This window comes from Dryobates pubescens, chromosome 1, assembly GCF_014839835.1.
Source record: "Dryobates pubescens isolate bDryPub1 chromosome 1, bDryPub1.pri, whole genome shotgun sequence".
Taxonomy (NCBI): Eukaryota; Metazoa; Chordata; class Aves; order Piciformes; family Picidae; genus Dryobates; species Dryobates pubescens.
Genome location: NC_071612.1, coordinates 21,069,273 through 21,081,477, shown reverse-complemented (window position 1 = coordinate 21,081,477; position 12,205 = coordinate 21,069,273). Strand labels below are relative to the sequence as shown.

Genomic DNA, 12,205 nt, shown 5'->3' with positions numbered 1-12,205 from the left:
ATCTCTGTACTTACCCTAAATGGACTATTAGGCACATTGGCTCCTCCCCAGACAACAGAAATTGTATGTTTGATTGGTTTAACTGGCACATAGGAACAGGCAAACACACCATCAGGCTTGCTCTTGATCTGGATATCAATAGGGTTTCCTTCTCCATCCTAAAAAAGCAGCAGTACAAGCACAAGATTCAGGTACTTTAAAGACGTTTGTGTAGTCTGAACACTCCAACACAGATCCAAAATGGGGGGTTGGGTTTTTTTTTCCCAGAACTGCAGCTCAGAAATACTGAAGGAATATGCAAATTATACCCCTACAAAAGTGTTTCTCATCTAACGCTTGCTCATTCCTAACACCATCCTACAACACATATTTTAACAAGTTCTCCTGAAATTCACAGGCTCATAGACACTTTGGGTGCATCCAAATCACAGCTCTAGGAAACTACAGTTTGCTGAGCTGAGGAGTCTCCAGGTAGGGAAGCAAAGCCTTGCTATTTCATTCGCCACGGAGAAGGCACTTTGTATTGAGCTGGGTTTGTTGCCTGACTATGTTACACAGACCAAAGCTCTGGGAGAATTACACATGCCCAGAATGGGTGTGCAAGTGCACAGAAATACTTCAGGCATTTTTGTCTACAGTATTAAAGCCCTATTGCTGAAGTTTCACATAGCTGCCTTTGGCTTTTTACCTGTGCATACATCTTCAGAGGTGCTTTCCCGGCATCCTTAGTTTCAACAGTGAACTCAGCAGGATTGTTCACTATACAGCCAGTCCCCTCCAAGCCTGGGCCATAAGCCTTCACCTAAGCAAAACAAAAATCCACCACACCGAAAGTCTTAGCTTGCAGTTCAAAAAGACAAATAAAACTAAGCAATTAATTTCTAAAGACCTTCCCCTCCTCACAAAACCCAAGAAGCACAGGATACAAGTAGAGGCTAGTGCTGGAGTTGAGAATCCAGATTAATTCAGCAGGTTTCCATTATATTAAATCAAAACCACACCAGTGTTATTAGAAAAAGCTGAGTAATATCTGGCTGGAGCACAGCAAATTCAGAGCTTTAAGTCAAGGCAGCTTAAAAGCCAAGCTGCCTTCAGAAACATCTCCACTGTAGTTACATCAAAGATGCACTATGTCATGGGTGAACTCTTACACACCTTATCTGGGTTGAAGTCTCCTGAAGCTGGTCGGATGAAGGCCATGTAAGGGCTATCTTTTATGTCCTCATCATCACACATGATGTGCACAGCATATTCACCAGGCTCTTTGGGCCAATACTTCACATCACACGAGCCATCGTTCTTGTCATCACACTCAATTTTAGCCTGAGAAGGGCCTTCTATTGCAAAGCCTGAAAAATTGACAGGTAGGTTCCTTGTGTTAGGTTTGTGGCAGTCGCTAATTTGACACCACTTCCCCAAGCTGCTTTATATTAGCACTAACCATGTGTTCAGCATCACAGGAGATAATCCATCACTCTCTTCTGGATCTCATCCCACAAAACCACAGAGTAACACTCTACCTCACACACATTCATGTCCCTAGAACTTGCCTTTGATAGACTAAGCTTGTGTATAGACCGAAACATCTTCTAGACATGGTTTTGTTTTCGACTCTTGGGAAACTTGTTTCTCTTGAGTTTGTTGCTAGCACTGCAATATATAAATATCTCAGGCAAACTAAGTAACGTACCAAGAGAGCCAACTTCTGTGCCAATGGACTCTACTACAAAGTCAGCTGATTTGCCCACAATCCCCTCATGCAGTCCTGGCCCCCAGGCTCGCACTTTCTGGGGACCTGCTTCATGACCCACTTGAACTTCAAAGGGGCTACAAGAAAAAAAAACAAAGCACAGGATTAGAAATGAGGGCAAATACAGCACCCATCTTCTTCCCCCAGCATTTTAATGAGGCTTTGCATTGGATTTCCCAAGTTAATAGATTCTATCATGCAGTGGCACAGTGCCCAGCAGACTGTCCTTCTAGCTGAGAGGTCAGCCAGTCCATCATGTGCATCATTCTTGCACCACAGATCCTGAGTGTCAAATGCTTGGCCTGCACCACTTGCTGTAGCCCTGGACACTACAATAAAAAGATCCCTTTAAAACCACACAGTAAAGTCCAAGCTGCGTGATCCATCAAGTGTTTTGTACTCATCGTTTGGGGGTTGGCAAGACTGATGTGAATCACCCCACAAAGCTTTCCCAATATAAGCAGTTGCATCCCTAAAACATGCTGCAGATAAACTGACACAACAAATGCTTGCCACTAACTTCAAACCCATAGAGTTTCTTCAAAGGTCAGCATTGCTTTAAAAGCCCACCAACCACAGAACACACCTAACAGCACAGAAACTCAAAGAAAGCCAAAAAGAAGCTGCTTCTAACTCACCTTTTGGGGATGTTGTGCCCACCCCATGTAATCATGACAACATATTTTCCCGGGGTAGCTGGATAGTATTCAAATGCATATACACCATCCATAAAGCCTTTTTGTTTCACCAGCTCCTCCAAGCCCTCTGTTGAAAGATCAGCACAGTATTAAACTTAACAGCTTCCATCCTGCTTTCAATTACTCAGACAAGTTCATGTTTTCTCATATTTATTTTAGCTTGCAGGAAAAAAAAAAATTCTTCCACCAGAAAAAAAAAAAAAGGTGAGTTTATAAGGGAAGTCAGCTCTAGTTGCCCTCTAGGACAAAGACAGCAAACACTTCCAGAAGAAATACAGCAGAAAGTATTTTAAGTTACCAGACTTAATGGGTTCCCTTGTGTTTTATTTTCTTAGTCTGCAGTATGATGCATGTCATATGTTAAAACAAAAAAGCTTAACATTTGTCAGACTTTGCAACCACAAGTATGCAGGGAATGCCTACTTTTCGTTTTCTTCAAGATGAAGAATTTAGGGAGAAAAGCTTAATAGGCTAAAATTCACATCGATACGTCTGTTGCTTTTTCCCCCCCGCAACGGCATTAAGCCACACAGTCAGAGCAGTGTGCCTCTGGAGGAGGTGAAGGCAATACAATGCACCTTTTAATACCATCTCAGTCAGGGGGAGGTGACTGGCTCTCAAGTCCCACACAAGCAAAGCAGCTCCCCAAAGCAGCAGCACAGCCACTGCTGCTGGCAGACTCAAGAGTCCAGGGCATAAGCCAGCGCCTGCTGGCACTCTCACCATCCTAGCCTGCCACTGTCCAGGCAGAGGGCCACATCCAGAGCTCAGGACACAGATCCTAGCAGAAGGTCTCCATGTCAGCCTACAGCTCCTTTCTTCCCCTGTTCATGTGCACAAGTTCTGCATGAGATGCTCAGGGTGCTTCTGAGCCACACTCAGCTTTGAGAGCAGCATTTCCACCCTGCCAGAGACCCTGGAGCATGACTTGCTCTGACAGATCAGATGAAGACGTAATGCAAACCCATAAAGCTTGAAAGCCAAGACAGGCAGACACATGGATTTTCTTGGTTTTGCTGACTGATGTACATTAAAATGGAGACACTTAAACCCAGACATAGTTTTACCCATCCCTGCAGATCAAAACCTTCACACTAGACATGAAGTACCAGAAAAATGCTTCTGAAGTTTGGCTTTTAATGGCAATACAGAACCCATCAGTTCCATCAGGCCACCATCTCCTTACTGCTCTTAGGTACCGGTCTGCCTCTCCCATTTCTCCAAAACACAACCACAGCACAGATTCACCCAAACACTTACTCGGTCCCTTTATGGTCACTCCGAGGTCTCCGCTCCCTGCCGCTCTCGTATCCACCTTGAAGTCAGCTGTCTCCCTAATGCGGACCCCCTTGGGCTGCAGGCCTCTACCAGTGGCACGGCAAGCATTTGGATTGCAGGCTGCAAGGGAATTTCAGGCATCAATACAGTCTTTGACTCTCCACACACTTGTAGCTCAGCCAGCCTGCAACAACCTTCAGTTTAATGTTGACTCGGGGCAACCTCAGCTTAGCTTTCAGCTCGAGTTTTAACGTTACAGCATCCAGGCAGGCAGAAAGGAATCTGCCCAGCCACTGTCTCCATCCCATGGCTTTTAGGCAATAGTATTGGTTGCAGCCAGGCAAAACTGACTCCTGCAATGGCCATTTTTTTGAAGTAAAGCAAACACTGAGGCCCTGTTGCTTTCCAATTTGATGCTAGTTATCAACATGAAACTTTTGCGCTGTTATCATGGACAGGTATTCACCATGCTAGGCACGATCATCTAGATACCTTTCACACCGAGAGGCACACTGCAGCATGGGGTGAAGTTTCCTTTTGCAGATAAGCTCCAGTAAACTATTACTGTGCTGTTCTTTCAGAAGCATGTGACTGGAATAACTGCTATTAACAAAGCTCATTTCTGCATGTGCTTCTTTAAAAGATGTCACGTCAAAACTCCCTGCTTGCCCCAAGTCACATTTTCAGAAGGCATCAAGCCTTCTGTAGACCAAAGCAGCCATGGGTAGGGGCAGTAGGCTACATATGGCTGAGCTCAAGCTTACACTTGACCAGTTCACTCCAAGTGCTTCTCCAGGCCTGCAGAGTGGCTACACAAATAAGTGTCACGCACTTATGAACAGTTTTCATTACACAAGTCTCGGCTATCATGTGGTCCTCAACTCAGAAAGACCTGAAGGGTTTCAAGAGACTTAAAAACAATCACAGCTTCCCAGTAGTGTAAGCCCAACATGCATTTCCCCAAAATACGTCGTGCTTACAGCAGGGGCACAGGTCTGCCAAGTTGCTCATTAAGTATTCACTTGTTTCAAGAGCTTACAAGTTTTACCCTCACCCTGCAGCAGCCATCATTGCTCCACATTCTGCACTGGATGGTGTAAGCAAAGACCACATGCCAATGGCTAGCTCTGGAAGCTTGGTGAGAGCATACACATGTGGAGTGGGAACAGCTCGCAGAGCTCTTACACAACTGTTCAGGCAGCTTGTGGTTAAGCCAGTTTCACTCACTGGGTCACACTGCTTCAGCTCACTTTTAACTTTCTTCCCCAAACCCAACAAAACCAAAACCCTTTTGGCCAGGACAAGCTGCAGGCTAGAAGCTTACAAAAAGCAAACACAACAGAGCACCCTGCACACCTCTTACCAACTACGAAGCCATTAGCAGTGAAGTCCAAAATTCCACAAATGTAGGGTAGCTCAGGAGAGATGAGCAGAGATCTAAAAGCATAGGAGCACGTAAGGATGGAACAGAAAGCAAGTTAGGTGTCAGTTCAGGAGGAAAACAGTAAATATAGTCACTTGAGGAACAGAGGTGGAAAACAGCAAGACACTGCATAGCTACATAAAATACTTCCAAAAATATGAAGGGCAGCTTATTCAGAGGTCTAGGCAGAAAGGAAACTCTAGCAACAAAAGCTGTAATACTGTTAGAGAGCACTGTTCCACCCTGTGAATACCCAGGTGAGCCACTGAATCAGGTCCAAGATGTTGAAAGGTATATAGAAAATGTCCAAGGCAAGATTCAAGCATATTATGTGATCAGATCCAAAGGGAAAAGTGGCCATCTACATGTAGGTGCAGTTTGAAGATGCATACCTTCTCCAACAAGAACAGTGCAAGGAGTTTTGGGAATCGCCTCCGCAGCAAAGGTCACTTTGACGACGTGAGGACCAGCTTGAACAGGTTTGTATGTGCAACGGTACACTTGGTTGCCTTTGTCTTCTATTACAACTTCAGCAAGGCTTCTCCCCTGAGGATCTTCCACTTCCACATTCACGTCACCCACACCGGCGCCTGCAAAGGAAACAAGCACAGCTGAGCCTTGGCTCCCTCACAGCAAGATGCTCTGCTTTTAGGATCACAGCCAGCTCTCTGGCCTCAGCCAGCCATCCTCTGTTACCATTTTTAGGTACAGCCTAAATATTCAGCTTCTGCTGACAGCAACTGGATGTGGGGAAGGGGAAAGACAGGATGGTGGCATCTCCATGAATACATCACACTGACAGGTCTCTGCAGCTCCTGCTACAGTTTCAGTACCCTAGCACTGAATACATACGCATCCTGGTTACCCTGTTGCTACCACCCTGTGGCACCTCTATCACAGACTAGAACACAACTTCACCCAGTTCAATTTCTCAAGCTTTGAAGCAGCTCAGATTAAGAGCTCAGACAACATGCATGCTGGTCTGGACATGGATCCTTATCTGTCAGACTGTATGGATTCACTTTTGTTCAGACACCTGCTCCTCTCACATTGTGCTCAACTCATCACACAACAGCAACAGTTTCAGAGGCCTAACATGTCTCTACATGATTCCAACCTCTCCCAATTAGAGGCTGAACATAACACTTCCCCTCACTATAATTAATTTTAATTTTATTGCCAAGCACCCTCAGGCAGAAGGCAATCCAGAATATGCTACTCAGCATATTTTGGTGTTTAAATACTTCAAGTAACTGCCCTAAGTAGTTCACAATGTTCTAAATGAATTAACAGTTGTAGCATCTTATTGACCAATTCCTCTAGGCTACAGCATTGGCCTAATAGCAGGCAACAAGTCATATGATGAAGATGCCCTAATGAAGATAGTGGCCCTCTAATAATTATGATAGAGGTTGAAACCAGTTTGTCATTGAAGTATGACCTCTAAGGAGCACCCTGGCAGATTTTCTTCTAAAGCTAAATACAGAAGATATTAAGCATTCAGTTTGCTCACAGTTCATCCTTCAGAGGTGGGCATTTCACATTCCTGTTTAGAATTAATTGGTGGGAGAAACCAGCCAGGAACCTGCCTGCTGTCATTCAGAAAGCTCATGGCAAATTTTTGGGTAATGTTTGGTACTTTCCTGCACCAGCTCAGCTCCACACTTCCAATGTTTCATACACAGCTGAAGCCTCCATAACAGCCTGGCTATTATTTCACCTCTGAACCTGATGGGGCTGCTAATCCTCATCCACTTTTCTGGGGTTTTTTATTTTATTTGTTTGAGGAAGCTGCAGGATCTCAGCACTCATTCCTCCTGCTTACCTGCTGTGTAGAGGTCAAAGTAGGTAGGCTTGTTTGCAATGTTCCCTGTCGCCTCTAGTCCTGGTCCCTTCGCTGTTACCTTGCTTGCGTCTCCCTGGGCTTTGTCAACGTTCACTTCAAATGGGCTCTTTGAGATGTGCTGCCCAGCAAACAGGACTGAAACCTGGAGACAGAAAGCATCAGGTCTGACCCACCAGGAAGCAGCAGAGCTCAGTGACAGCACCACACAGCAAACACCTGTGTTCCTAACACAGAGAATCTATGCCTCAGATGAGAGGCAAACCATCCCACAACCTTCTTCCTATCCATACAACATAACTGCTGGCCACCTCCTTACAGTGCTGCTGATCACAGGGTCAGTCACATCAGCAGTGACGTCTGAAAGAATGTGCCCAGAAGAGGCAGATCACCATCCAGCAATGAAATGGCAGCAGAAGTTGCCTTTATCTTGTCAGGCTGGTTGTGGTGACCAATCATTCAGACAAGCAACGGAATTCACCTGTCGTAAACCTGCTTGTGTAGGCATCTGGGGACAGAACCAGGTAGGGAACTTTCTCTGCAAAAAGCCTATAGTGCACAATATCATCAGCAAAGACATGCCTTACAGGAAAAAAAAAAAGGTACTTTCCTCTGTCTGTGATGAGCCATAAAACTGGCTTCATCAGCTGCAAGAAGCAGATCCACGTGAGAGGAGAGCCAGCTGCAACACTTGATACCAAAATGCCTACACACTCTCCCAACACACATCCCCTTCCCTCTGAAGGAGGCAGCCCAATAGCCCAGGACAATTCAGGCCACACCAGGTTGCCTTTTCTTCAGCATGCCCAGAGAGGCTATTACACCATCAGCTAACAAGCAACCCACAGGGGCTCACGTTAACCAGCAGAGCAGTGTGTTTAGCAAGAGAATTCTTGTTATTGATTCACAGCCTACCTTATGAGGTCCAGTAACCCTTGGCACATACTGAACTGAATAGGTCTTGTTTTTGTCACTGGATGGTGTTATCTTTGCCTAGGAGAGAAAAAACATCCATCGTTGAGCCGCACCTACACGCATCAGCCTAGAACTTCTCTGGGTAGCACTTCATACTGCAAACTATGTCCAGAGTCAGCAATGTCAGAGACACGTGGCTGTGGAAGCAGGGATCCTTGCCACCTCCTCTTCTCACATGGAAAAAAATCCCATTGGTTTTGCCTTTACATGAGACAAAGCAAGCTACCTTCTCCCCAGCCCAGCCACTTCCCTTGCTGTTAAACAGCTCTACTAAGGCAAGCCAAAACTGAGGAGACATTAAGTCCAACATACAGCTGTATTTCTCTGGAATGTAACATGATCAAGTGGAGCACTTGGATGAGAAGTTTCTATAAACATTAAAATCAGTGCTTTTAACTCAAAATGATTCATGGCATCTAAATAGCTGCTTTAGCCATTCTTGGAGAATGAGTAAGGACAAACAGTGATTTAGTGAAGTATGTTATCTAAAAGCATGTCAGAATGTACTTGGCCAAACTAGAGCACTGCAACTACTGGACATGGGAGTCATGCTGCTTAGTTGCAGATAACGATATTTTTTCAAGTTCATCCAATAAAGCAATTATGAGCAACAGCTTGAGGCTTGCACTTTTGATAGATGGTATTTTGCAACTTGGTTTTAGATTGCTTCACTGTGAAAGATGAAAGTTACTGCAAAAACTTCAGTGTTCAGACCTACTTTACTGGTTTATTCCACACAATTCCACACTACTATTCTACACATTTTTAACTTACATACCTCCTCTCTGTTTCCTTCTGGATCCTCTATGAAGACCATCAAGTCTCCCTGACCAGCACTGATGGTGTCTACTGTGAAGATAGCAGGCTGCTTTACCATGTTCCCATGAGGCTCAATCCCTGTGAGACAGACGAACAGCAGCACCTTAATTGCTGCTACAAAACATGTGGCTGGTAGTTTGAAAGCGACCTATAAGCTATCCAAGTGGTCCTCCCAGACAAGACCCAACACCAACTTCCTCAGGCCATTTCATGACACTTCCTTCACCAGCTACCCAGAGCACCATGTTCACAGTAACCCTTCCTCTTACAACACAAGCATTTTTAAAAACTGGTTGAATCCTTTGCACTCAACTCATCTCAGGATCTCTGTCCAAGTCTGGAATCCAGCTGGTATCTGGTTTCATGTGAAAGCAAGTTACCTTGTTCACCTGAGCAACACAATGAGGGTCACCCCTACAGCTAGGGATTGCCAAGACAAGGCTGATAGCAGGTAGGGTACGTGCACTAATTGTTCAGTAGCTGCTGCTCTTCACACATCTAAATGATGCAACGGGACTGCACTGCAGGAAGTGCAACCAGGGAGACAGGAAAGAAATTCTAGGAAGCCTTCTGATAAAGGCATTACCCTAGAGCCAAGAGCAGACAACAGAAAGATAGTTCTTACCCATAGCATCCCATTTTACTCCACTTTCACAACTCAGCTGCACAGACACTGCTGAGATGTATTTTTCTTTGAAAGCTGCTCAAACTTCCTTGCCAGTGAGCACTGCACAAATGGCATGCAGCAACTTCTTTAAACCATGAAAACCCTGCAGCTCAATGCCACTTACACTTCTAATCAGTTTCCTCCTTCCTCAGCACAGAGCCTGCTGCAGCACGCACTTCCCATCAGAGTTTCATCATCTCCCTGCATGTAGCCCCAAGTCACAACACCTGTCATGGTGGTGTCAGACTGAGTGGGTGGAAGAACTTCCCAGAGCTGCTGGTTCCAGACTAGCCCAAACATATATACCCTTCCGTCCAAGGGAATTACCCCGTGGCTTATTCATAAGGCCATGGGCACTACTGGTCCGTAGCACAATTAGTGGAAAGTGCAATGTCTGATAGATTATAAAGGAAGTGGTTGTGAACAACAGAATTCCTGAACTTGTTTATCTTCAGAAAACAATAACTTGAGAGCAGTGCAAGGAAGACCATGTTTTTACTAGGAAATCTGAGCATTCTGATAAGGTGTTAACAATTGACATATTCATTCTTTCAAGCTAAGCCCTAGATTATCATCTAGTTTAAACAGCTATAAATTCACTCTGCCTATCTTCAGCCCACCACACAAGAATCAGGACATGGTATTCAAGTTAAGTATCACCCCTGCAAGCACAACGAGAAGGATTGCTTATGCTTAGAAGACAGCTTCAGACAGGACAGTGTTAGTCACAGCACTTCCTTAGCCTATATTTATTCTTCCAGATTTTACTCTCTTCTCAGATATCTGCTTTGGCTGAGTAAGTGAGAATTGCGTCAGTGACAATCTGCATGATTCTGTATAGCACCTCTGCAGGCTCCCTTCACATGCTGTCTGTGCTCAGACACTACAGGAGCAGATAAGTGCAGGGTGATAAATTCCAATATTCATGTTGAGAGGTTATGAATAACTTACTGTGGTGCATGGATAAACAATAATAAAGCCAAGATTGACCAACTTCCACCTTTTTCTGGAACTATGACCTGTTACTTTTTTGTCCAAAAGGACCTGTTCAGCTTGGCAGTGAGCCCCTTGCTGCTGGAGTCACCTTTTGGCTCCCATGTGTGTTAGCACTCAGAACCGTCAGTTCTATTTAGTGACTATTTCAGCAATTAACTTTGGGGGGAAATGAAAAAATAAGATCAACCATTCAAGAAAAATCACTCACCCTTTATATTTTCCATTACAAAGGCTCCAGAGCACCACATGCACAGAAACTGACCGCAAAATAATCCCATTTTTGAAAGAGGAGGAATACAACCACAGCCAGAGTTGCCAGACTGAGGCAGGCTGCTCAGTCATTTGTACAGCAAGGGGAGCATAGGCAGTCTATACATTTGGGATCTGACAAATGTGTCTGTGTATTGTGGTGTGCTGTGGATGGCAACAATGAAAGACAGAACCCCAAGAAGTGGGAACTGTGAAACCTACATCTGACTACAGCAACTGCTTGTCAGTGCAGAGACGGTGTCCGAGTCTATTCATTCAACTAGTAAAGTTTCAATGGAGAAATGAGGTTGAAAAGAACACCCTCAGGATAAACAGAAAAACAAGAAAAGTTGTGTTTCTTTCCATTACACTCTTGTACACCCAATTCTGAATCTCACTAATTCTAAAAAGCTCAAAGGACCACAGCTGGCCCCAGATCTAAAAACAAAGATAAAATGGTGAACAAATTGTAATGCATAAGGGCTGTCTTGCTACACATCAAGTCCATTAAGGGTAAAAATCTGTTATTCATTTAGTTGTGACTGTATTCCAGTCTAGAGCAGAACCACATCAGAAGTTACAGGAATTATCAATTTAAAGGTAAATTAAAAATTTAATGCCTATGTAGATCTCCAGATGCATAAACATCTATGGACAATTCCTCCCAGTTAGCAAACAAAGCCTTTACAACAGTTTGAAGGTTTATCAACCCAACTTTGTGCCTATGCAAACAAAGTATTCACACCTAATGATCAATTAAAAACACCTTACTTCAATTAGCTGATCTCAGTACACATTTTCCACCCAGCCTGCCTCTACAGGGAGTCTGTCCAAAGAGACACACCGATGTAAGGAGGTTTCTTGTCTTTTAAAGGAGTGCTTTATCACAAGCAGCACTCACTGCTAGAGCCTGAGCAGTAATATTGCTAGCTTAAATTTCACACCAAGGTTGTTTTAGCCCCATATCATGCTGCTTCTTCCAGCTGTGGACTGCAAGGCTGGCAGCTTGCAGAACAGGTTCAGAGACCTTGGAGAATTTACATATTAGAACTAGGAGTGTCTTTTGGATGATATCCATGTATTTCTGAAACTAGGCACCACACCAAGAGTAGACAAGTGAAACTTTGAAGTCAGTTACAGTAGGTCTGGAGTTCAACCTAAGCAAAAACCCCACCCAGTTTTCCACACAGTTAAATGCTCTGTGCGGCATAAGCTCACCAAGTCCTCACCTCTGCCATAAGCCCTTGCTTTCTTTGGATTCAGTTTGGGTTTTAAAGGAGCTCCTGGTTTCAGCTTGGCTTTGGGGAACTGGGACAGGTAAGTCATTACAGAGTGCTCATCCACATCGGGGTGGATAATTTCTTCAGGGGTAATAACCTGAAAGACAGCACAATTAAGTACATTGTATCAGTGCTTGGTTACCACATGTCAACACAGAAACACAGTTATAACAGAGTCCTGCATTTCAAAACTCTCTCATGCTAATGAGATTTCTTACATCCATTTT

At 44.3% G+C, this 12,205-nt stretch overlaps 1 protein-coding gene across 5 annotated transcripts in view; it reads right to left on the bottom strand.

Moving 5' to 3' along the window:
- FLNB (filamin B) overlaps window positions 1–12,205 on the bottom strand; it is a 70,972-nt gene that overhangs the window by 32,530 nt on the left and 26,237 nt on the right. For all 5 annotated transcript variants that reach the window (XM_054162514.1, XM_054162519.1, XM_009910029.2 and 2 more), the window contains exons 4-14: window positions 11,928–12,075; window positions 8,746–8,864; window positions 7,908–7,985; window positions 6,975–7,137; window positions 5,542–5,739; window positions 3,709–3,846; window positions 2,389–2,515; window positions 1,691–1,827; window positions 1,156–1,349; window positions 689–802; window positions 15–158 (exon numbers count right to left, since the gene is read on the bottom strand). In XM_054162514.1, the coding sequence (XP_054018489.1) occupies window positions 15–158; window positions 689–802; window positions 1,156–1,349; window positions 1,691–1,827; window positions 2,389–2,515; window positions 3,709–3,846; window positions 5,542–5,739; window positions 6,975–7,137; window positions 7,908–7,985; window positions 8,746–8,864; window positions 11,928–12,075 (1,560 nt within the window). The remainder of the gene's footprint in view (window positions 1–14; window positions 159–688; window positions 803–1,155; window positions 1,350–1,690; window positions 1,828–2,388; window positions 2,516–3,708; window positions 3,847–5,541; window positions 5,740–6,974; window positions 7,138–7,907; window positions 7,986–8,745; window positions 8,865–11,927; window positions 12,076–12,205) is intronic.